Genomic DNA, 23904 nt, shown 5'->3' with positions numbered 1-23904 from the left:
ACACAAAGTACATAAGATTTTATCTTTGATATTGTGCCTAAATGCGATGGGGCAGTTAAACATTGTTTGGTTTGTTGGGGGTTTTTTTGGTAAGGAATGTCTCATGTTATACCACTATATTAAAGGAACACTTGCTTGAGTTGAATTTGGCAGCTCAACCTATGATGTATTTCCATGCTTCCATGCTGAATTTTAACAAGCTAATGATAAGAATCCTCTCCCTTTTTCATCATTAGCGATCCACACGGAGAGGAATCTTTAGCGTGCTATGTCCATTTAAGGAGCTCGTGACAGCAATAATTGCACTTCTTTCAGGCCTGCATTTATTCTAACCTCAAAGAGGTCCCTGGATTCTTCATTATCGCTGAGATTTACCATGGAATCTATTCTGCCATTGTGTCTGTACACGTAGCTGCTATTGTATTCATTAAATGCTTTAAGTCCTTCAGAGCAGGAGCATTATTCATCTGCTAAGAGCTTCCTAGCTTCCTCAGGATTCCAGCTTTCTGCAGCCAGTGCACATAGTGCAGAGGAACTGAGACATCCACATGATACTACTCAAGTCCAGAAGCACCACAAAGACAAGCTATCCCCAAAAGACCTGGCATTTTGTGAGCATGAAGAACTTTACTGCAGCTCATCTAAATTCCAGTTCAAAAATATCTCTGAACCAATGGAGAGTACATAGAAAACATCTGTAAACTTGTTAGGAAATAGTCTTTACTAGATAAACTATGAAGCTTTATTCCCATATATGGAAAGATAGAATTCTTAAAGCTTATTGAAAGTGATTTTTTTTTTTTTTTAACTGGGAGAGTTTTAGGCAATGATATATTTAGCAATTTGGGGTCAGTTCTTCAGGATCTCATCTGAAGCCAGTAAGTTGATTAGATCTTCTGCAAATTTGTGTAAAAATTTTGAAATTCAGGGAAATTCTCCAGTCATCATTCTCATTTTAAACAGCATGTGAGGAAACAGGAGAGAGATGTAGCAGAAGACAAACGCCATTGCTCAGTGCTTAAAGTGTGGGACCTATGAGGAAAAGTTGAGTCAGACGGGCTTGCTCTGTATTAGTCCCTTCAGGGAAGGGTTAATAGTTAGAGGGCTATATAGCAGTAACTTCAAGGGCAGCTGCACAAATGACAGAACTGAATTCCTCTTAGTAGTGTTAGATGATATAATAAGGGGCAATGGCCAAAAGTTACAGTTTAGGAGATTCAGCTGGCATGGGGGGGAACACTGCAACCATAGTGCATCAGTGGAATAGGCTGTCCCAAAGAGTTTGTGGAATTTCTGTCCATCCTTAGAGGCTTTCAAAACTTGGGTAGAAAAAGCCCTGACTTACATGTTCTAGCACTGTTGATAGTCCAGCTTCATGCAGGTTTGACTACATGACCTCCAGATGTCATTCTTTTTTCCAGCCACCATTATAAGATTCTCTGAAAATTACCACTTTCACTTTTTTTTACCAAGCGTAGAAAATGTCTGATAGGTGGTAATAGCCCCATAAAACTTTCCAGTAAGTTATCCATACATAATGGGTGCTACTAAACTTGGTCTGCCAATCCAGACAGAATATAGTAAAGTAATTCATCATCAAATTTCTTCTAAAAACCTTTAAGTATATGTATCAGTGAAAGTGTAAGTTACACAGTTAGGTGATGGAAGGCGCTTAATAGTAAACAGACACTCTCTTTTGCATCAGTTTGATATTCAATGCAGTTTTTGGACTCTATAGAATTATGACATGTACTGCCTAACTGCTCCATGAGCTCCTTTTCAGCACCTGAATATTCTCTCATCGAATGCACAATGTAAGATGTGTTTGGCTAATTTAGGTATCAAAGCAAACAGCACAAATCTCATTAAAATTTCTCATTAGCTGCAATTCTGACCCCCTGAACACACAAACCCCAGTGCCAGGAGTTGAGGCATTTTGGCAAAAATAATCCTCCTGGTACTGCCTGTGGAGCTTCAGACAAGCTAAATTTCAGTAAATTATCCACTGTTCTCCCCAGAGCAGCTCAGTAGCTACAGACACTTCAACAGAAAGACTACTCTACATTAAAGTGAGTAACCAGACTGAACTCACTGTCATAGCAGTATCCGTGGAGGCAAGGGTTAGAACTGCACTCATTGACATTGATCTCACAACGCGGACCTGCAAAGCCCTTCACACACTGGCACTGGAATCCAAGGGGGAAAACGTCCAAATTCATTTCTTCTATGCACAGAGCTCCGTTCTCACAGGGATTGCTGGCCTCACAAGGCCTAAACTCACAGTTCAAACCTGAAAAGGAAAATGGCAAAGCTGTCAGTGTTTAACTAATGAACATATCCCTGCAGCTGCTGCCTATTATGAGCTATATTTTCTTTATATCCCTGGCTAAAATTGAGTTGGACGGTCTCAGAGGTACATATAGGTATATTACCATGCAGAAACATTTATTTGCTTTGTAGAATTACAAACAAAAAAAGAAAATTTTATCTATTAACAATTAAACAAAATTGTTTATATAGTGACATTGCATTTTAAAATCATCATGACTATCTCAATATATTTTATAGTTTTTCTGTTTACCTTTGTCCTCTAAAACATCTCAGAGTGTATTTAAAGATAATTAATTAATTTTGTTTTGAAGCTTCCTTTTATTTCTTCCTGATATCCTGTTGTCACAGCTACCATATGAGCTGTTTATACATTAACCCATAATCCTGAAGATGAATGAAATGCAAGTAACCTTATATAATTGTTCTGCTTGCAATTTGTGACTACACACAACTTATTTTACTGAAATTATGTATGTATCTAATAATGAATGACTGTCTCCATCATTTATAAAATTCCGTGCAATAGAAAAACTCACAGTCCCTTTTTACTCTTTCCTTACAAACACTCTAGTGTATAACAGATTATGTACGTTTATCTGGGCTAATCAAGGAACTGTGTGATGGTGATCTTGGGTCACAGATGCCCTCATCTAAATCTTTAATTTGCAATAAATAGATCAAAAAAGACTAAAAGGCCCTTTAAAGTGAGTCTTAGTTTGTTAGTACATAAGCAAGACTGATTCATGTTTTCCAGTAGTGAAACTCGAAATTATGAGGGCAGAGAGAACAGAGATCAAATAGGTTTGGGTTTGTAAAGCTGCCTCCTTTTCCCTCAGTGTTGCTGAAGGCAAGTCTGTTCTTTCAGGCTTAGTTTCAGACAGAACTTGGTGGTTTTCGAGGCTGCAACAAACTGCGCACATGCCCCTCTGAGTCCCTTTGAAGCCCATCTGCCTTTCTGTGGCTGCTGAGGCTGGGCTGTGCCTATGCCATGCTTTCCGGTGGAGCTGCCCAGGGTTTGCTGTACTGCAGGCCCTCTGCCGACTTGCCCAGCATCCTTGCTCCAGCTCTGGTTGCCCAGCCATTCCTTCCTGGAGCAGCTTCTCACTGCCCCAACAACCTCCCTCTTCCTTAGACAGGCTGTAACCTTAACCCAGTGGTGGGCAATGTGACACTACAACATAAAGCACCTGGGTAGTCATGTGGAAAATCAAATCCATACAGTTATGTTCTGGTGGGTTGACCTTGGCGGGCTGCCAGATGCCCACCTGTTAAAATCTTGTATATAAATAACTGTTAGCTTACACCAATGGTGTGCTGGTTTGTACCATGCACCCATATCTGCGCATTTACATAATAAAGGAAAATACCTCAACTCTGTGTGTAAACTGGGCAATACACACCAGGTAACGGACCCAAGCCTTTGGGACAACACACCCAGCCGCGCTCTCACTCCCTCACAACAGGGCAGGTGGAGAAAACAAAATAGAAATCATTGTGGGTCAAGATAAAGATAGGGACATCGCTTACCAATTACTGTCACGGACAAAACAGACTCGAGGAAAACTGATCAAATTCATTGCCAATTAAGAATAGAATAGGATAGGATGGTGAGAAACAAACACAAAACTAAAACCACCTTCCTCCACCCCCATCTTCTTCCTCGGCTCAGCTTCACTCCTTCACTCCAGAATCCTCTACCTCCTTCCCACCCCTGACCAGCACAGGGGGATGGGGAATGGGGGCTGTGATCAGTCCATAACAGTTCTTCTCCTCACATTTTTCCGCTGTGCCAGTGCAGACCCGCCATGGGCCACAGCTCCTGCCAAGAGCCTGCTCCACCATAGTCTTCTCCAGAGGCTGCAGGGGAATTTCTGCTCTGATGCCTGGACCACCTCCTCCCTACTCCTCCTTCTCTCACCTCGGTGCTCGCAGGGCTGTTTCTCACATTTTTTTCCTCACTCCTCACTGCCTGTGCAGCATTTTCCCCTTTCTTAAATATGGTTTCCCCAAGGTGCCACGATCTCAGCTGCGGGGCTCAGCTGTGCCCTGTGGTGGGTTGGCTGGAGCCGGCTGGAACCGGCTGTGTCTGGCATGGGGCAGCCCCGGCCTCTCCTCACAGAGGCCGCCCTGCAGCCCCCGCTGCCAGCACCTGCACCCAGGGCACGAGGTAAGCCATGTTCTTGAGATGGATAGTAGTACTGAGAATTTTAAATTTCTTTTCAGGCTCAACATTTCAGACAAGAATTCCTGACAAAGAATCAACTAGTGTTACAACTCACCTATAGTATATAGCAGCTTTAAGTTTGTAGACCAGTTGCTAACTAACAGAACTGGCAATTCATACAGTTTTTTTGGATATAATTTTGGGGAAACTGTATCAGTTAAGTGGTTAGCTTATTCTGGAGGAATATATTGAATATTTTATTATGGTTTCAGAAGAACAAGCCTCTAACTACAGCATATTGGTTGAGATCAAGCTACAGTGCCACTTAGTGCCATTCTGTGACTTGTTTGAAAGCTTAAAATTCCTTAAATTTGTAAGATATGGTGAAAGGATGAAAAACACTCATTGGATAACTTTAATATTAAGGTGTCCATGAGACTGAATGTTATTTAACTTTAACTTGGGAAATGTACTTTTATATTTACTGAGATATGTTCTCAGTAAAATGATTTGGGCTCTGCTATAAAAGGGGATGCTCAGGCGCACAGTTATTATACACCTAGTATTGGCTGCAGTCAGCTGAGCCTGCATATCTCCTCCTTTGCTTGTACCGTCATTATAGACAAAATTTAGTTGGCCTGTTCCACATTAGCTGCCTGCCTTTGTTTTACTGTTAATCACATAGTAGCTGTTGATCACATAGTAGCACACTGGCTATGAACAGGCCTTCTTCATAATAATGAAACATGCACTGTCCGTAATGTCAGCAGGACTTTAAGTGAGCTGATTCCTTACTGTAAGGCAGAGTCATCTAAGGGCTGAATTCTTAAGGCTTCTAATAGCAAAAGCAACAAGTAGGAACAGAATTGAGGTAAAAAAAACCAACAACCCTTTGACCCCAGTAGTCAGGCTGACAGAGGAGAAAAAGAACGGCACAAGTTGTTCCCTGTCTTTATGTCACCAGTGGTCTCTCCAGTGCAGGATGATCCTGCCATAGGCAGCCGGCACTCTCAGATCTGGAATTCATGAAATTGCATAGCAAAAGAAGCCATATGGCACATTGAGATTCTGCCCTGAAGTTTTCATCTTTATATCACAACAGCTTGACATGGGTGACAACCCTGCTGATTCCTGAAGTGGAATTCACACCCACACAAATAAGCTTAACACATGGCTCACAATGGTAAGTGGAACTGTCAGATGATCCAGTAATGCAGTACTCATTTTACTTCTGTGTTGATGGAAGAACCTTTAAACAGATTTGCCCATCCTCTCACATGCCAAGTGTTTGTGGGGATAGACATTTCTAGTAGATAAAGCAAAAGTCATACCACGGTGCATCAGTTTTCCACTACTGTAGTATTCTTCTCCAACGCTAGATAATGCCACTTTTTGGGTGAGAGCATAACAGAGTTTTGGTGAACAATTGGAAAATAGAGAGGCAATAAGAAACAGTGAGGACATATGTTCTGAAGGCCACAGGTTTCTATCATTTACAAATATTTGTCCAGTATAAATAGGACCATGCACAGTTCTGTCATATGAATGCTAATTTTAAGTTTTTAATCTCAGTATCTTGTGGCAAAGTTTCATGAGTTAACTATATATTTCAGAAGAGTATTACCTTTTTATTTTTTTAAACTCTCAATATAATCCCAGACCCCTGGTTTCTATGTGTGTTTTTTTATTTCAAACATTTTGCTTTGCTGATTCAATAACATATTGGGTTTCTTCTGCCTTTTCTTTCTACACTGTGTGTAGAGAATTGTATCATTGACCAAAGAGTAACTGATCAACTTTTGTCTAGTCTCAGTCCCTCCAAAAAACAGTGATCTTTGAAGAACTATGGATAAAATGATTTTTCTCATTCAGAAATTCATAATTTTTTTAAGCTTCAGCTGCAGATGATTCTTACTATCTCAAACACAATTTCCAAGAAGATTTTTGGAAATATTTGAAATGGAAAGGTTCAATGTGAACAGACTCAGAAAGGAAGGTACAGGGGTGACCCGCACTTCCAGGTTCTTCTGTTGCTTTCATAAATTTTAACACATATTGACATATTTATCACCTCAAATCCAATAAGTGATGATAAGGTTTTGGGGTTTTTTTTATGAACGCTTGGATAGATGTCTTTCACTGTGTGCTCTGAGAAAAGCAGCCTGAATCTGTCTCCTCTATTAGCTCATATTAAATAATGTCAGGCTGCTGTTAGGTCCCCCTAAAACTCTCTTCTCCAGGATGAACAAGCCCAGCTCCCCCACTGGTGGAAAAACAGTGTGAACGAGGCAGTGAGTATCAGACTTTTCCATGTCCTTTGTCAATTCAGCAATGTGATATCATTTTTCTCCATCTTTCTTTTTTACTGATAGACCTATAGAAATCTTTCTTGTTGTCCTTCAGTCGCCTTGATAGTTTTAGCACCAGTTGCCCTTTAGCTTTCCTAATTCTGTTCCTGTGTGACTGGGTGCCTTCTGGATAAGTAGCTCACCATTGCATCTACCTTCTGTGCGCTTCCTTTTTCATTAAGTTCAGTCAGGAGTTCTCCATTTGTCCATTTTTCTGCCACATCTGCTTAAGTTCCTGCACATTGGAAAAAACTGTGCTTTGAGGAAACTGTCCTTCGAGATAAATCAGTTTTCCTTTCAGTGCAGTCTCTAATGGGAGCTTGCCATGCAGATCCCTGAGCAAACCGAAACCAGCTCACTGAAGTCCAGAACCATTATTCTGCTACTTTAATTTCTCATTTCTCTTCAGGACTATAAAGTCTATCATCTCACTGCCATTGTGGCCAAAGCTGGTTTTGACCTTTACGTCCCAAACCACCTCTTGCTTATTCACAAATAGAGACTCCAGATAAGTACCTCCCCTAGTTGTCTCACCCTGCAATTGTTTCAAAAAACTGTACTCAACATGGTCCAAAAATATCCTGGATTACTTGTGTCTTTCCATGTTGTCTTTCCAGCAAAAGTCAGGGTGATAATATCCCAATGAGAACTGGGACCTGTGTTCATGAGTCTTTTTCCAGTTTCCTGAAGACGACTTCATAAACTTTTCTGGATCAAGCTGTCTGTAGCAGACACCCACCACAATATTTCTTTAAATGGTTCCCTTTTCATCCTGCCCCATCAGCTTGAGCAGTGCATTACCATCACCCCTTCCATAGCAAAGCTCCATACATTCAAGGCACTGCTTTGCATGAAATTCAGTCCAGCCTCCTCATCTTCTCTGCCTGTATTTCCAGAGAGCTTGCATCCATCCATTGCAGCATACCAGTAATGTGAGCTATCTCACTCTGTGTGTTGTTCTTCTGATAGGAGGCTGTAGTTCTGAGAAAGCACATAGACTTCTCACTCCTTCTGTCTGTCCTGTGCTGCATACGTTGTGTGCAGGCACTTGTGATGGGCCCCCTGTTGCACTCCCAAGGAAGTATGATGGCTTCCCTGATCATGCTTTCCCACAGGCAATTCTTTCTATCTCCATGTACCTCCAATTCCCTTAACATTTTTCTCTGCATTCCCTGATTAATGTAGTTTAAAAACTCTCTTCACAGAGTTAGCAATCCTGTTGGCAAAGATGCTCTCCCCTCTTTTTTTAGATGGATTCCATCTTTCCCCATCAGATTTCATTGCTCAGAGAGGATCCCATGGTAATAAAAGATGAAGTCTTGCCAATACCAGATCAGATATTAACCCCCAGGACATTTCTATTCCTGCCAGCAGTGCTGTGGAAAACTCTGGCTGGGCCCCCCAGCCTTTGCCCTTGCCACTAGAGTCCGCTAGTCACTTTTGATATGCTCAGGGTCTCTGGTAGCAGTATCATTGGTGCCTGCATGGACAAGCAGCAAAAAGTGGTAATCTGGGCATCAGACAAGCTTTGGCAATCTCTTTCCCGCATCCTGAATCCAGACCTCTGACATGCAAATAAACCTCCTCAGAGATCAGATCTGGTCAACAGGTGGGTGCCACTCTCCATCAGAGAAGGGAGTCTTTAGCTATTGTCAACCATTGCTTCATTTTAGTGGTGCTGGTGAAGGTGTATGCGTCAGACTCAGACAGCTTACATGCCTCTCCGGATGAAACTGACTCTTCCTCACCTGTTGTCACAGCCCAATACTTATTCCATATGTGAACCTCCATAAGCAGGTGAAGAGAAAGTCTCCTTCTAGCTGTCAGAAGTAATCATCTTCCAGCCTTCACTGTTGTAGAGTCTCTGTCCCCCTGTGCGTGAGTGTATCTTCTACTGATCCTTCCCTCCTCCTCTGATCCTGTTGCTGTGGGTATCAGGGTTTTGTCCCTTCAGGGTCTTTAAAAAAAACCTCTTCATCTTCCATTTTGTCGTCACTGATGCTGTGTAGCCTTTTCTTCCTCCCCAGCTCCTTCCCCTGGCAGCATGGCAACTCAACCAGGATGCATGTCTGGCTGGTAAGGAGCTCGTACACCTTCCTCCCATGCTGTTCTGCAAGCAGGAGCATGGGTTTATACCTCTTCTTCAGATTCTTGCTCAAGGTAGCTCCCCAGAAGGGTATGAATTCCAGTGAAGTTTGTACTGATTTGAAATTACACCAAAATTGTTCCCTGACAAAAAAGACTTTTTCCCCCTCTTTAAGGAATTAGGGGAAACATAAATTACTGCTTTTGTTCTAGCTATAGTAAAGCAAAACAGCACAAAACCAGCTTTTTCAGTGCCTTCTTTCAATCAACTTTCACCACTCTTTAATTAGAAATTCAACCTCTTTTTCGTCCCACCCAGCTTTCCTGCATATCACTGCATGGAAAATCTTTTTCTGCTACTGGCAGAAATGGCAAAGTTTTCATTTGTATTCAAACTGGAAGATTGGGAAAACAAAAAGAAAATAATAAGACTGTCTCCCACCCACTCAGTCCATTTCCCGGAATCAATTAATTAACTGTAAGTGTTGAGAATTAATCATTTAAAAGACCATTCCCTCACTCAAAGGATCACAACTGTTTATATAATTTTAATACAATTCTGAAAATCATTCATTATTAAAAAATTGATTATTAATGCTAATCAAGATAAGTAGGAAGAAAACAATAAAAGGTAGTTGGGTGATTTAAAGTAGATTTTTTTTAAAAAATGCATATCTACACAAAGGTTAGGGTTGGATAGTAATAGGCAATGGTGTTTACATGTTAGTACAATGAATGCACTGCTGCTGTTGCTCTCATATCAACATTTTTTTACAAAGCTGTAAATGTGTCATTAAAGCTATTTGGATAAATCAACCAGCAAACAGGTTATAGGTGAAAAATTTCTTTATTAAAGTAGGTTAATCAGAATACAGAATTCATTCATTTCATGATGAGGGTGGTGAAACACTGGAACGGGTTGCCCAGAGAGGTGGTAGATGCCCCGTCCTTGGAAGCATTCAAGGCCAGGCTGGATGGGGCTCTGAGTAACCCGATCCAGTTGAAGACGTCCCTGCCAATTGCAGGGGGGATGGACTAGATGACCTTTAAATGTCCCTTCCATCCAAAAGCATTCTATGATTCTATGATTGATTCTATGTCTTCTGCATTTTATCTTTCTTGTAAAATATTTGTTAGAGAATTTTTGTGCAAATATATAAATATTAAATGTTTAACTGTAGGTGATCAATTGGAATACATCTATTTTTTACTAAATATAGGAAAGTTCTCACTTGATCTGGGAAGTTTCTGAAATAGTAAGTCCGTGATTGTTGACAGAAAGGAATGCTGTGCCAGGGAAATGGTTTATATACTGTCTTCTCCCACTGACATATCAGGATTTTTAAATTGGCCATCACGGAGTAAAAAGGTAATATACACTAAACATAGTTAGCTGACAAAAAAGAGAAAGAAAGTATGCTCAACAGATCAAATGTGAAAGAACCAAACAAAGAAGTTCATTAATGAATTAATAAGTCCAGCACATCTTTCCAACCATGCTTATTATTTAATCCATTAGACAAAATTAACCTTTTTGCTTGTTTAATTCTTGGCTATATTTTATTGATTACAAGAATAGATTGTCTTTACTTTACTAGACAATTAAAGGCCTCTCTATTAGAATAAACCTGAACAAACCCCAAAAGAATATGCACAAATGATTAAATTACACAATCTATTGAAGGACAATTTCCTTTTCAGTGGCACAATATATTGGATTAAATATACTTCTCTCTATATATATAGAAGCATATACTGATAGCATATACTATGCTTCTCTATTAGCATACAATATGTATCAAATAATGAATAATTTATTTGGAAAATCCTCTTTTTGTTTGTTTAGGAATGAGAAGCATATTGCATATCCAGAAATGTCATTCTGCTAATATTAATCAGTACTTTTTTCTACTGTGTTTGCTTATAATATTACTACAGTAGAATCTCTAAATATAAATGAACACTGAAAATAATAGATTTTTTTTGCTGAAAAAGACTGTTCTGTTAAGGCTATTATTAAAAGTCAAAAGCATAATTTATAAAAATGACATAGAAAATAAATTACCTGAGATAAGTTTTCATTTCTTTATGCTAACTATTAACATTTGTTTTTTTTGTTTTATTTGCTCAGCATAAATCTGTACATTAAACGTTTTGATGTGTAGTACAGAATTATCTTATAATCAGAAATGGCATCTCTTCAATGTTGTTATTCTTTTTGGAAAATAATTTAGTAACAAAGCCATTTGCTACTAACATTTTAAGGAATTAAATCTGACAACAGCTTTCAAAGTCAGCATTTTGCCGTAAAAGTACAAACTGAATCAATGACAAAATATATCTGATTGCAAACTGCTGGCATGATTATGACAATATAGTGAAAATAAACTATCTATGGCTAGTACCAGAACAACAAGTGTGTCATGTGGATGGCAATATTTCCTAAATAATACCAAGTAGTCTGGTACTGGTGTTAAATATGCACTCATGAGGACAGGAAGCTCTCAAGACAGACCCAAGTGCCGTCATTGCCAAGTGGTCCATGTGGGGATTCGGACAAGAGAGGAAGAACCAACCAGGTAGCAGCACTTGCCCTTGAGCACCAGGCTGGGGTCAGAGGAGGTAGTTGTGCTGTGAAATTATGACATGAGTGTCACAGTCCCAGTTCTACTAGCTGCACTGATGGAAACTATGATGCTGATCTGATCTTTAGACACTACCTAACTAATTTATTTTTTTAAATTTATTTCATTTTATCGGGATCCAGCTCCAGTAATGTTATGACACTGGTATCACTGGATTTCAGTAGCCTTGCTTAGAGTCTATTACCATTGTTATAAATTTGATGAAACAGAATGTGTATCATATGAATGAAGTTAATAGCATTTTGCTTCAGTGAAATGAGAAAATTATACCAGCTTAAAGGATGTCAGTAAGGAAAGAATAGGGAGAAAATCTACAACAGACTAATTTTATATGCCTTGCATGAATACATGACAATTTTCAAAAGTTTATGTTAACTCAGGAATGTTTTTTATTTAAATTGACATTATTTAGTTCATATGCTCAGGTTCAGAACGCAGAGGTCATTTTTTTCAAAATGGCACTAAGCTGATTTCATATATGAAGTAAAAGCCAATGACTGATGTGAATCTTCCATGATAAATATGTTTTCTTAGATGTTTTCTATGTTTTTAGGTTTTTTTTCCTTCATCATCATAACATCACTGCAACAGCATTAAGTTTCAGTCTTTCTGTAACTCACCTTGTAACAACAGTGCGAAAAGACACTTCTAAGATTAAAGTGAATCGCCACTGTTTTCCAAGGTAAATTAAGTAAATTGAATACCATTCAATAAAAGTAAAAATGTGTTTATTTATGGGAAATAATCATCTAGCGTACAAAGGCACTATAGGCTATATAAAAACAAAACAAACAAAGAAAAAAAAAATCCCTGCCCTCAATTTATATGCAACTTTCTGTTTTTTCCCAAGACTGTTCTTTTGAAACTAGCGGATAAAATAATTTTAATTTAAAAAATTATTTGATCACTTCAGAGAAATCTGTGTTTTGGTTTTCATCAACTTTATACAGCTCAATGGCTCCCACCTGCAAAGGCTTTCATAAACCTGTCATAAAATCCTAGGAACACTAATGAGCAATAAGTTAGATGCCTAAAATTTGAGGTCCCTGCAACTCTAAAGATTAAACATCTTAATGCTAAATATGGAGTTGTCTCTATTAAAAGTTCAAAATTGTCATTTTGTATAACTTTGAAAAGTTCAGATGCATTTCTAAGCTTGCCATTATTTTATAAACTGCCTGCTTAGCTTGATCTACTTTGTGGCATAAGAAAACAAAACGCCTCCACAACTGAGATGATTAAAGGCTAGTAAATGAAAAACCAGAAGTATCCTGGAAGTGGATAGGAAGAAAAAAATACCTGCAGAAGCATGCATATATTATTACTTGAAATTAAGCAAAGTATTACTCTAACAGTTTAAAAATATAGCAAGACTTATCTTCACTTTCAAATTTATACCAAATCCATTCTTTTCCTGGGAATGCAAATTCTACTTTCCTTGAAAGGAATTGCTTTGTGATTCTATATATAACCTGTGAAAAGCCATTTTCTGTGAAATCCATGCTAATTAAAAATCAATGTTTGTTTGTTTTTTAAAGGAACGATATTTGAAAAGCAATACTTAGCACTTTTCAAGTAAAAAACATTTCCTTAATTCTATATGATAATGCAAACCATGCAACAATGCTGCAACAAAGCATGAGATAGACCCACATCACAAACTTTAAAATGAAAATCACAGAGATGCATATATTATTGCTCCATACCTGTATAAATTTCTGTAAAAACAGAGAAAAATAGAAGTTGAATATATTATTTAGGTGCATTTTTTCTTTTAAAATATACAACTTTATAACTACTAAACAATGAAGATATGTCTGTATCCACATCTGTGCATTTCACATTTCAGGCTAAAAGCATGCTTCGCTCTTTCTCAGAAAATAAAAGAATGCTACTAAGGAAAACAATTACCACAAATTTATTTCCTACTGAAATATATGGGAATGCTTTTCTTTTCATTCTTGTATCTTATCTTTGTTTACTACATGAGAATTCACCTGAAATTACTAATATATGCAGAAAACTTAAAGAAAGCTGGTATCAAACTCAGTTTTTCCTTATGGCCTAGGAGCCATGGGTGTCATTTTCAGATATAGTAATGGCCAACTTTAGTTCAGGAGGCCAAACCCTTCTGTGTTTTGAGATACTGTTTTCATTTTCTTAAAATCTGATAGATTGGCCGGACCTTGTATATAGTAGCTGATACCAGGATTATTGTTTTATTACTTTTATTTGTGTATTAGCAGATGAACCTGCACCACAAATAGGCCCATCATGTAGAAAAATAAAGCTGCAAACATTTGTTTCACCAGCCAAAAAAAACCCCCAAATTTGGTAAGCTTTTCTTTGAACAACAGCAATGCCCTCATAATTTGTAGGGCAGCCAGGGAAAACGTAACCATGTTTTAAGTCTTTGAAGAATTGTGGTTTGCAAATACTTTCTGGAAAATTAAGGGCCAGATACATACAGATTCTCATTTGCAATGAATATACCTTGTATCATCTACATAACTTAAATCTTCCTGTAACCAAGGTTCTTGTACACTGTTCTCCCAGAATGAATAATGAAATTCAAACCCCTTATCTGCTGTAGATGACTGGATTTACACATACAGTATTCCCCGAGTACTCACAGCTGTAAAGGCTTAGAAAATTTTTCTTGTGGATCAAGATGTGTCCCAAGGTGCAAACTGAAAGCAGAGCTGAAACTACAACACATACCTCACTGAATTTGTATGGACAGAGTTAAGCAACCAGGGCTTTTAGAGATGCCTTTGTGTTCTCAGTGCTGTTCTGGAAGGCCATGAGTCTCCTACAGATCCTGTCATATCTGCCAGACCCCTGTGGATATCTAATGTAACCAAGAGTATCTAAATTGACAGTAGAAATGGCTAGGCAAAAGACTTGCTCTTTGGATTGTTTCCTTTTGGAGGCAGAAACACCTAAATTTATGTATCTAGGTAGCAACTTTTAGAAACAATAGATAAAACAGTAGAAATACCAGAAAAAAATTCCAAAGTTCTGCAGTGACTTCATATATGAGCCAACAGCAAGTCTCAGTTCATATTGATTCCCACTTAGGCATTGCATAGCCTTTTAGACTAACTTTCTTCTTTATTGCTTAGAAGCAATGCATATTTTCTAGGTAATATACCACAAACATGGCCACTCCACTTCTCTACCTACAAAAAGCTCCTATGTGATGCAAAGTGCCCTTCATAGCTCTATGCACCAGTTTCATTTTTCCCCTAAATAAAATTTTATTTGGCTGTTCAGTGTCAAGAGAGTGGCAAAACCAGATATAAGCTGATGTTGAACAGGAGATATTCTTTTATGGTCTAACACAGAGATATGCTAGAAAGAGCCACAGGTCTTGCAAAACTGCCTTTTTGCATGGGTTTTGGCACAGGAAAGACTGAGATTTGGCCTATGAGCACTGAAAAAGTAATTGCTCCATTATCTCTACTCTAGTTTTTTGCCTTCATGAGCACTTACATTTCTTACTTATTATCTGTTTTGTAATTAGCTGTTCCCATAATAGAGTGTCCTATGCTGAAAACTCCATTATTACTCTTGCTTTTCAACAGACTTAAGCATTTTTTTTTCTGCTGAGTTGCCTTTCTCACTAGTTTACTTTCTTTTGCAACATGTTTAATGGCCAATTACCATTTTTGCTTTAATCTTAATTGGAACACATTTGGAGACATGTGTCATTAAGGCTGCAACAAATAAGTAGACATTTCCTCAGAACTGAATTTCAATTTTCCTCTACAATTACATATATTTGATTAAAAAGGTCATACCTATTAGCAACATCTACACCAAACACATACAGAGCATTTTTTTTTAAATGACTCATGTAATAATTTGGATCAAAGGATAAACTTCTTTCCTCCATTTATTAAAAACAAGTTACTAAACAGCTTTTTTTTTTAAAAAAAAAAGAAAAAAAAAAAAAAGAAGAAAATATTCCTGACAACTTCTACAGGGCTATCACATACCAAATATACAATCTCTACCTGAAAGGGACATTTTAGTGCTTTCGCTCTTCCTGAGCTTTCTCTGAGAATAGCAGAATACTGGCTCAGGCCATGGGTCACATAAATGTTGGTAAAGTGGTTTGGTTCACCTTTTCCTTAAATACCGGTGTAGAAAATGGGGAAAATTTGCATTTCTGGTGTGGGAGTGCAAGATCTGTTCTTAGCTTTCAATCCCAAGTAAGAATAAAGCAGCCTTACAAGGCTTTATTTTCTGTAAAAATGAGCTGGTCTAGAAATTGTATTGGGATCATTCTCCTTTTGCGTGCTAAAAATGCTGAAAAGTAGCATTCCTGATACACCAGCAATCCCACTTTGCTACAATCTCAGCAAGGACTGATGTCTAATAGTTATGACTAACTTCATTGATGTGGCTATGTGATACATAAAAATGTTGGCACTTCAAAGTTGTGAACAGCAAAGTTGCATTTATTACTACGGCCCTGGCTCTTTGTTAGAAGAATATTTGAATATACTGCAAGGTTCCTACAAAACACCAAAACCACCAATAAGTCTAAATATGGGTGAAACAGCTAATGATTGGGGTGAAGCACCTAGGAGTACCTTGAAAGTAGGTACGTAATGCTAGAACAACTCAGAAGTGTAAGAAAGACTCGTCTACTATGTAGCGGGCCAGTTTTACTAAGAAACAGTAAACCAGTGTTTATCAGTGGAGCACTTGAGCACGTCTTCCACTAAGACATCTTTGAAAAATTGAATGAACTGCAGGCATTCCTCCCCTTCCCTTCATACAACTGAGCAAGAGCCAGATAAAATCTGTAAACCGATGTGCTCCTCCAGCTGTAAGTTGTATGAAGACTTAAAACTAAGGAAAGCAAGTAAAACTGTAGCAACCCAAAAAGGCAGTTCTGATTTTGCTGGCACAGATGGAAGAATATAATGGGTATGTTTCAGCCTTATGACACAATAAATAGCTTAAGACAAAAAATGTACTTTGCTAAATTATAACAGAGACCAGCAAGGGGTTGAAAAATATGGTAGGTTTGAGGTTTGAAAAAATATTTTTTTTACTCCATAGCATAAAAGAACGAGGAGTCTTTCTCTCTTTCATTGAAAAAAAATTAAAGGGCATGTTGATTTAAAAAATGTGATCATTATCAACTTTTTCTTCCTATTATTCTCTGTAAATAAATACTTCCAGGTCTGCATTTAACATGCTTCCACTTCGAAGGAACAGCCTGGATATAAATATAGATAAAATATAGATATATATCTAGATAGATAAAATATAACAATGGGGACTATAAAATTTACTAATTGCACTGTTCTTGAATTGTGTGTGAATTTTTAATGGAACAAGACAGCGATAGAGACACAGGAGCTTTCAGTCTACCTTCCATGAAACTGTTAGGACCCCTAAATGAGATAGATACACTCTCACAATACGTTTCTCACACACTCTGCTCTCTTCTGAAGCACTTAATATCAATTCCATAATAACTGTGATTCTATTAGAAGAAAGGCTACAATTGTAGAATCAATATCATAATAGAAAAGTTATTATAATAACTCCCCAGCTAGGATACTATAATGGAATCAAGCTCATGAGAGGGCTGAGAGGCCTGTTTAATACTGTAATAGATAAATTACTGCCAAAGACTATCAGTGATAATGTATTGGCCAGAACTGTAGCTGAATATACTTCTGAGCTGTTTGTCTCCTGTTGCTAATATTAAAATCTTTGATTTGTCCTGCACCCAAATCAAGTTTATCTTCCTTCCTGCTCCCAGTTCCAATAGTCACTTTGCCAGTAGGGGAAACAACAGAAAACCAGCTGATCCCCTTTCTCTGTTTCTGAAAAACTTAACTTCAGAATGTTCTCTGATAAAAAAAGTCCAATATACATGACTTATCAGTGTTGTACCTCAGATATGATAGAAAAGGGATGGAAGATGGAGACATTTCTATTAGTAGCATATTTGCAGAGACTAATACATTAGAACCAAGCAGAAGCAACTATATCAGATATGTTCTTATGTTAAATCTTGTATGAAAAGAACATTATACTACCGTATGTGTAAGTGGCAGAATGGTAAAAAGCAAATCAGCATTTAAGTGTGAGGTGTAATAGTAATTTCTACTATACAAGTCAGTGATAAAACGCTAGTGAAAGCAGGCAGAAACAGAGAACTGGACTTTAAAAAGTGGACTGTTGTATTGGCGTAATTAGAACATATTCACAAGCACATACAGTGTTTGTGGCATAGATAACTATTACAAACGGCAAAAGCATTTTATAAAAATTTAGATGCTATTATTTTTTCTCTGTTTGATCTTAGTTAAAACACATGATCAGTGAGGCTCAGTAACTTCTAGGATTTCTGTGTGGGTTTATACAGGAATCTCTTCAGTAATAACACAATCTAGTATAGATTTTTTTTTTTCTTTAATCAAATCTTAAGCCTCCTCCAAACCAAGGTCAAAAGAGTTATGGTATGAAAGTATATGGACTTTGAAGTTCATTATTTTATACCTTATCAGGACTACAGGTAAAGCTCTATGATTTTGGAAAAAAGAAATTCAATTTTCTCCTCCACAGGACAAGGAACTTGGCTGAAGTAGGATAAAAATACTTCAATTATCATATTTAGCAATTAGAACATTACTAGAAGTTGACAAGGATGTTATTTCATATCTGGCAGTCTTATAAGTTTCTTGAGTTTTCTTTGAATTATGCATAGATGGACTGCTAGTACCCTCAAGCTGTTCAGCTGAACATTTGGGAAAAGTCAAAAGTAGCAATTTCAGTGGCAATAATTCCAATGAAATACTAGACTATATAGAAAGACTAGTGATCTACACTAGCTGTGGGGAAATCCTCTGTCAGGGGAACAGTGATGGAGAGGAATGCATTAGTTTTGTCACTATTAGGGTTACAGCAACAGCGTCAGAAGATGTACTACTTCTCCAGTGCTCTCCATGCTTTGACTTTACCATGGAAATTGGGTTTTTTAAGAAGGTTTGTGCCCATAGGAAAACTAAAACATCATTCATACATCAGGCTTGTAGAGTTAATTTGTACAGTCTGGACTGTCAGACGTTTGAAGAAAAATCCAGATATATACCACTGCCCAAGCATCATTGTTCTTAAAAGCTTTGGATGTCTTCCAGTATTCTATGGAAGCCAATGGAATGAGTTAAAACATTTTGTCAAAGTAGACAAATCCATGCTTTAAAAAAACCCAACAAAATGCACAAGAAAAACACAAGAAACTGTGAGTGTATAATAATACTTTAATAAAATTTCTGATGACTTTTCATATTTATATAGGACTAATATAAAAGTATGTTAAAATACAAAAATACATATTAAGAATATCAAAATGTTTGCACCACATAAAAATAAGAAGTAGCTATACTTGCTCTCAAAAGGAGTGAAATGGAAAGAAAGAAAAATGTGAAGATTTTTTGTTTTCTTTTTAAAGAAGAGGAAATAAAGGGGAAGAAAAAGTAAAATGGAAACCCCAAAACTTCCTTGCATAGTCTCCTTGTCTAAATAAACAAACGAGAATAGTCAAAGAAATTAGGAAGAAAGATAAATGTATGCAAACCAGTTTCTATAGATAGAATCAATTTCTAGCTTAATCTGACAGGCATGAATGCACCTGAATGTCCAAATCGTGCTCTGAATTCCTTAATTCTACTTTCTATATAATAGAGGTCTGCTGTACACATCCGGATCAACTGGTATATGTTCCTAATAGCGGTGCATACCCTTCAAGTCAGATTTTGTGATGGGAGAATCAAACCATTACAATGTATTATGGAAATACAACTTCAGATTGCTTTCTGGTAAGTAAATGACAGCATTCATAATATAGCATTTGTGCTTTTCCACTGAGAATAACAGAAGAAGCAAGAAAATCTGTGAAAATATTCCAAAAATAAAACAGATATTCCTATATAACTTCTACTGTTAATATAATGTATTTACTTTCTTAATAAAGCAATTCTGTAATCTGTAATTAGTGCACGCAAAGTTATTTGTTACAGTAATGTGAATATTTCCACACAATTAGAAAACATAGTTTAACTACCCATTATGTTGGCTTACTGTGAATCTGTTAAAGACTACATTTACAGTGGTTTAATACTAAATAAACAGATGGCATGAAACTGAGGTAGAGTTTTCATATGAAACTAATTCTGCTTTTATTTATACTGTCATAAATCTAGGTAACATCAATATAAGAATTTGATCTTGAAAGATGCCGAGTAAACCTGTAAAGAAGTAAACAGTCTCAAAAAATCTTTTATTTCAACAAGAATCATATAAATTCTAGACATCTGTACCAAGAATATTATGTTTTCAGAGGATCTCAGTTACCATTTATGAATCTTCCCAGCAGAGTTTAACTTTTCCATTGAGAGTATTAGACGCTGCTATCTTCATGAAGGATGACTACAGATATGTTGACTTTCTGAAATTTTAATCACTTACTTAAATATCTAAATGAATACCAAAGTCTTCTGAAAATCTGGCTCCTTGTGAAACAAGTATTTAAGAGACCAGTATTTCTAACCATGTACTGAAAATGATTTCACATCTTTCTGAGCAGAGGCAATTCTTATACTCATTCAGTACTCATTTCCTTGTTATTACACTAGATTTTATTCAGCAGAACATAAATTAAAACTAATAAAAATGACAAACTGTATTTTGACCATTAACTAAAATAATAAGAACAAACATTAGAGCTCACTCTTTTCTCATGAATGATGAATTTAATGCAACCATCTTCCCTAAAGGGAAAAAGCCCTGCTGTCTCAACATACCAAGAAAATTGCCTTTTAATGATTATTCTGGAATCCAAAGTATGTATCATTATATTGAACTTCAGGAGGAAAAATGTGTTTGTATTTAATTTATCAATCAACAAGCACCTTTAATTGAGATTATCACTTGAACTAGATTTGCTCAGGAACACCACACAATTTGTTATTTTAAATTATTTTAGCAGTGAGTATTTAAAATTAAACCCTCAAAATTTCTATGAAAAAGGTCACAATAAAACTTACATTTTAAGTGTATTTCCTTTAAAAACATCAACACAAATAATCACACACAATTTATGGATTCCAAGATAACTATAAATGGTTTTCTGAGAATGAAAAAATAATTTAGAGAATGCCATGACCAATCAAATTAGAGAGAAAAATGTGTAGAAAAGCAACCAATCTTTGTGATGGCAGCTTAATAGGCATATGCCTCTCATTTTGTAAATAATCTTCTTCTGTTAACAAACTGATTTTAAAGTATCCATTTTGATTAATAAATAAGCGCTCCTGGTAGATGCGTAAACAAAGTTTACTTCACATTACTTGCAGCCTAAGGCATAATTGGCTGGTCAGTTTGAAAGCTTTGCTTGAGAAAATGAAGGACTAATAATGCTGTAGGAAGAGTGAAATGAGTTCAGACAATTGACAGAAATGCTTTCTAAAGTTAATTATATTTGCTTTCCCCTCTCCCTTGGTGTTCATTACCTTTAAACGGAGCCACACATTGGCAGAAGTAATTACCAGGTTGGTCAATGCAGGTGGCTCCATTCTTGCAGGGAAATGAAGCACACTCATCTATATCTGTTTCACATCTTGCACCTTCGAAAAGACGAAAGATTTGAACATTTAGTAAGACAATCAGGTGCCAATTTCTAATTCATTTGCACCACAAGAATCTCAAGCAACTTGTGAGGAGAAACTAACATACATCAGCCAAAGAAAGAGCCACACATACCAATGTCAGCATCCATTTAATTCTTATCACCACAAATACATAACAACTTATTTCTGAGTTGCTAAATGGTAACTAATCTTCCCGGTGTGTGGAAGCTTTGAAGGCCTTTTTAAATGCAGACTAATTTATCTTGTGCTATTTAGTTTACAGATGGAGTCAGTGTTCCAGTTTGTTGGAATGCAAATGAAACGTTAGACCAGGGCAGATAAAGAGAAATGAGAAGGAAACACAAGCAAATTAGTCAATGATGTCTTAATGGATGCTTTGTGGACTACCTTGCTGTGGAAAACAAGGTTTACTATGAATACAACTCACCAGTAAAGCCAGCTAGACAGATGCATTCATAGCCACCAATAAGGTCTGAACATGATGCATTATGAAGACATGGAGAAGAGTGACATTCATTTATATTTGCTTCACAAGTTGTGCCTGTAAATATACAATCAGACAAAGGGGAGAGCAGTTACTGCATACCACATATAATTAAATACCAACTTTTATTTTAACTAAATATAGCTCATATACTGCAATCTACTTGACACCCTTTTTGTATTCAAATTTAGGCATCTATGACAGCATGTTGATATTTTTAATGTTTAAGCTATTCATTAATTTTCCCAAAAGATTAAAAGTACAGTCATTGAATAGACTCCTAAGGCTTAAAGCAGACAATTTTCTTATTATATGAATATAGAAGAATAGAAGACAAATTACATCATTAAATATAATGGACTGCATTGCAATGACATGAGAGTAAATACTACTTATGTTCATGATAAGGCAACAGATGTACTCCCAGAAAATGGAAAAAGAAATCTGATGCAGACGAACACAATTTATTCCAGTCCAGACTATAGCTAACATAACCACATAGCTACTTAAAGTATAAAAATACTCTATTGCTAGTATTTCTGAGTGAAATTAATTTTATCATTTGAAGAATAAATAAAAAGTAACATCAACTGCAAGGTTTGGGAAGTTCAAAGAATTTTAATAAATAAATATGCAAGTGATAGTTGTTCTGAATATAACTAGCTGTAGAAATGTAATATTTTGCCCTGTGACATTTGAATTATAGGTTGCTTTGTATTTCAATGATTAAAAATCCATGATGTTTAAAAAATGATGCACTAAAAAGAAAATGGATGCAGTTTAAATTCCTAATCTGAGCTGAAAGCAAAGAATAGCTGCAGATATTAATGCATCCACTTATCAAAGTGATTACATATTTCATATAAATTGTACAAATATGCCAAGAACAAAACCTTTCCCGCACAGGTTTTTTCTCTGATTCTATTATATTAAATCTGCCAACAGTTTAAAAAGCTTACAGAAAACAGTATATGCTATTTGCAAAATTTCACTGAACCCCACTGATCCGTTTTCAACAGCTAAGCCACCAGCAGAAAACACCTAATTCCATGCTGTCATGAAAACAAAGTAGATATAACTTTAGTCAAGATGCGCTTATGCTGAATTTACATGTTTATAACTTCAGATGACACTAAAATAAGTATACACGCATCTCATCCAATATGTTAAAAAATTGGTGTAAGACTCAAAGTAGATTTACGAAGTTAGAGTTCTATGGATTTTTTAATACCTTGAAATCCATCCTGACAGACGCAACTGAAGGCATTCAGATGATCAACACAAGTAGCTCCATTGTGACAAGGGTCACTAAGACATTCATCCACCTCAATCTCACAGTTATTACCTGGAAACAAGTGAAGGATTCACTTCATTAGGAACATGCCACCGGTGAGTCACCAGTGCAAACAGCAACAACAAAATGAAATAACTGAGGTTAGGTACAGGGGACTTTTACCAATGAGCCATGAATTGTCTTTGGGGAATTCATTTCTTGTTGATTAAAGGCAAAAGTGAAATGTATATCTAACAGATAATGTTCAACAAAGATCGGATGGGAATTTTATGGATTCATTTATAGATTTACTCAAAAATTTGCATCTTTTCGTATTTTAAGGGCAGTAAAGTCTTGAGTTTTCCTGAAACATCACAAAAGTGTAAGTATGATTTCTAAGACAAAATATTAAAATATCACAGTCTTTTTCTATAATATTCTTTTTCGTTTTATTAATTTCTGGATTTGTTATGAAGATCTCTATGGGAAATATTGGGAAAGGCTTCCATTATGCCCAAATATTTTAAGAAATTTTTTCTGAAACTAATCATCAAAAAGTTAGCTATTACCCTATATTTTTATATATGTTGAGGAAAAAATTATAGATGCTGACTTCTGGTTGAGAATGATACATACCTAATATTTTTTCTGGCCTTTGAGGTAGAACAAAGCTCAGAAACTATTTATTTGCATTTTGTATATGAATTATCCAAAAAGATTATAATGGCCTCAAATTTATTATTATTTATGCCTAAAAGGTAGGTAAAAAGTTCCTGATTGTTTCAGAGGGGTTTTGAGGTCTTTATCTGGCAACAGAGAAAGTATAAATTAAAAATAATAATCTACTATTATGTAGATATAAGAATTTAAACAAACATTCCAATAAAATGAGAC

The 23904-nt window shown here is 36.5% G+C and overlaps 1 protein-coding gene across 1 annotated transcript in view; it reads right to left on the bottom strand.

Annotated features, from left to right (window-relative positions):
• Window positions 1–23904, bottom strand: part of EYS (eyes shut homolog) — a gene marked incomplete at its 5' end in the record, with an annotated part of 904266 nt that overhangs the window by 598038 nt on the left and 282324 nt on the right. Inside the window, 4 exons of the mRNA XM_082305491.1 lie at window positions 2093–2290; window positions 21116–21229; window positions 21681–21794; window positions 22969–23082. Coding sequence (XP_082161617.1) covers window positions 2093–2290; window positions 21116–21229; window positions 21681–21794; window positions 22969–23082 — 540 coding nt within the window. The remainder of the gene's footprint in view (window positions 1–2092; window positions 2291–21115; window positions 21230–21680; window positions 21795–22968; window positions 23083–23904) is intronic.

Source organism: Platalea leucorodia (genome assembly GCF_965183815.1).
Source record: "Platalea leucorodia genome assembly, chromosome: 3".
Lineage (NCBI taxonomy): Eukaryota > Metazoa > Chordata > Aves > Pelecaniformes > Threskiornithidae > Platalea > Platalea leucorodia.
This window is presented reverse-complemented; position numbering and strand designations above follow the sequence as displayed.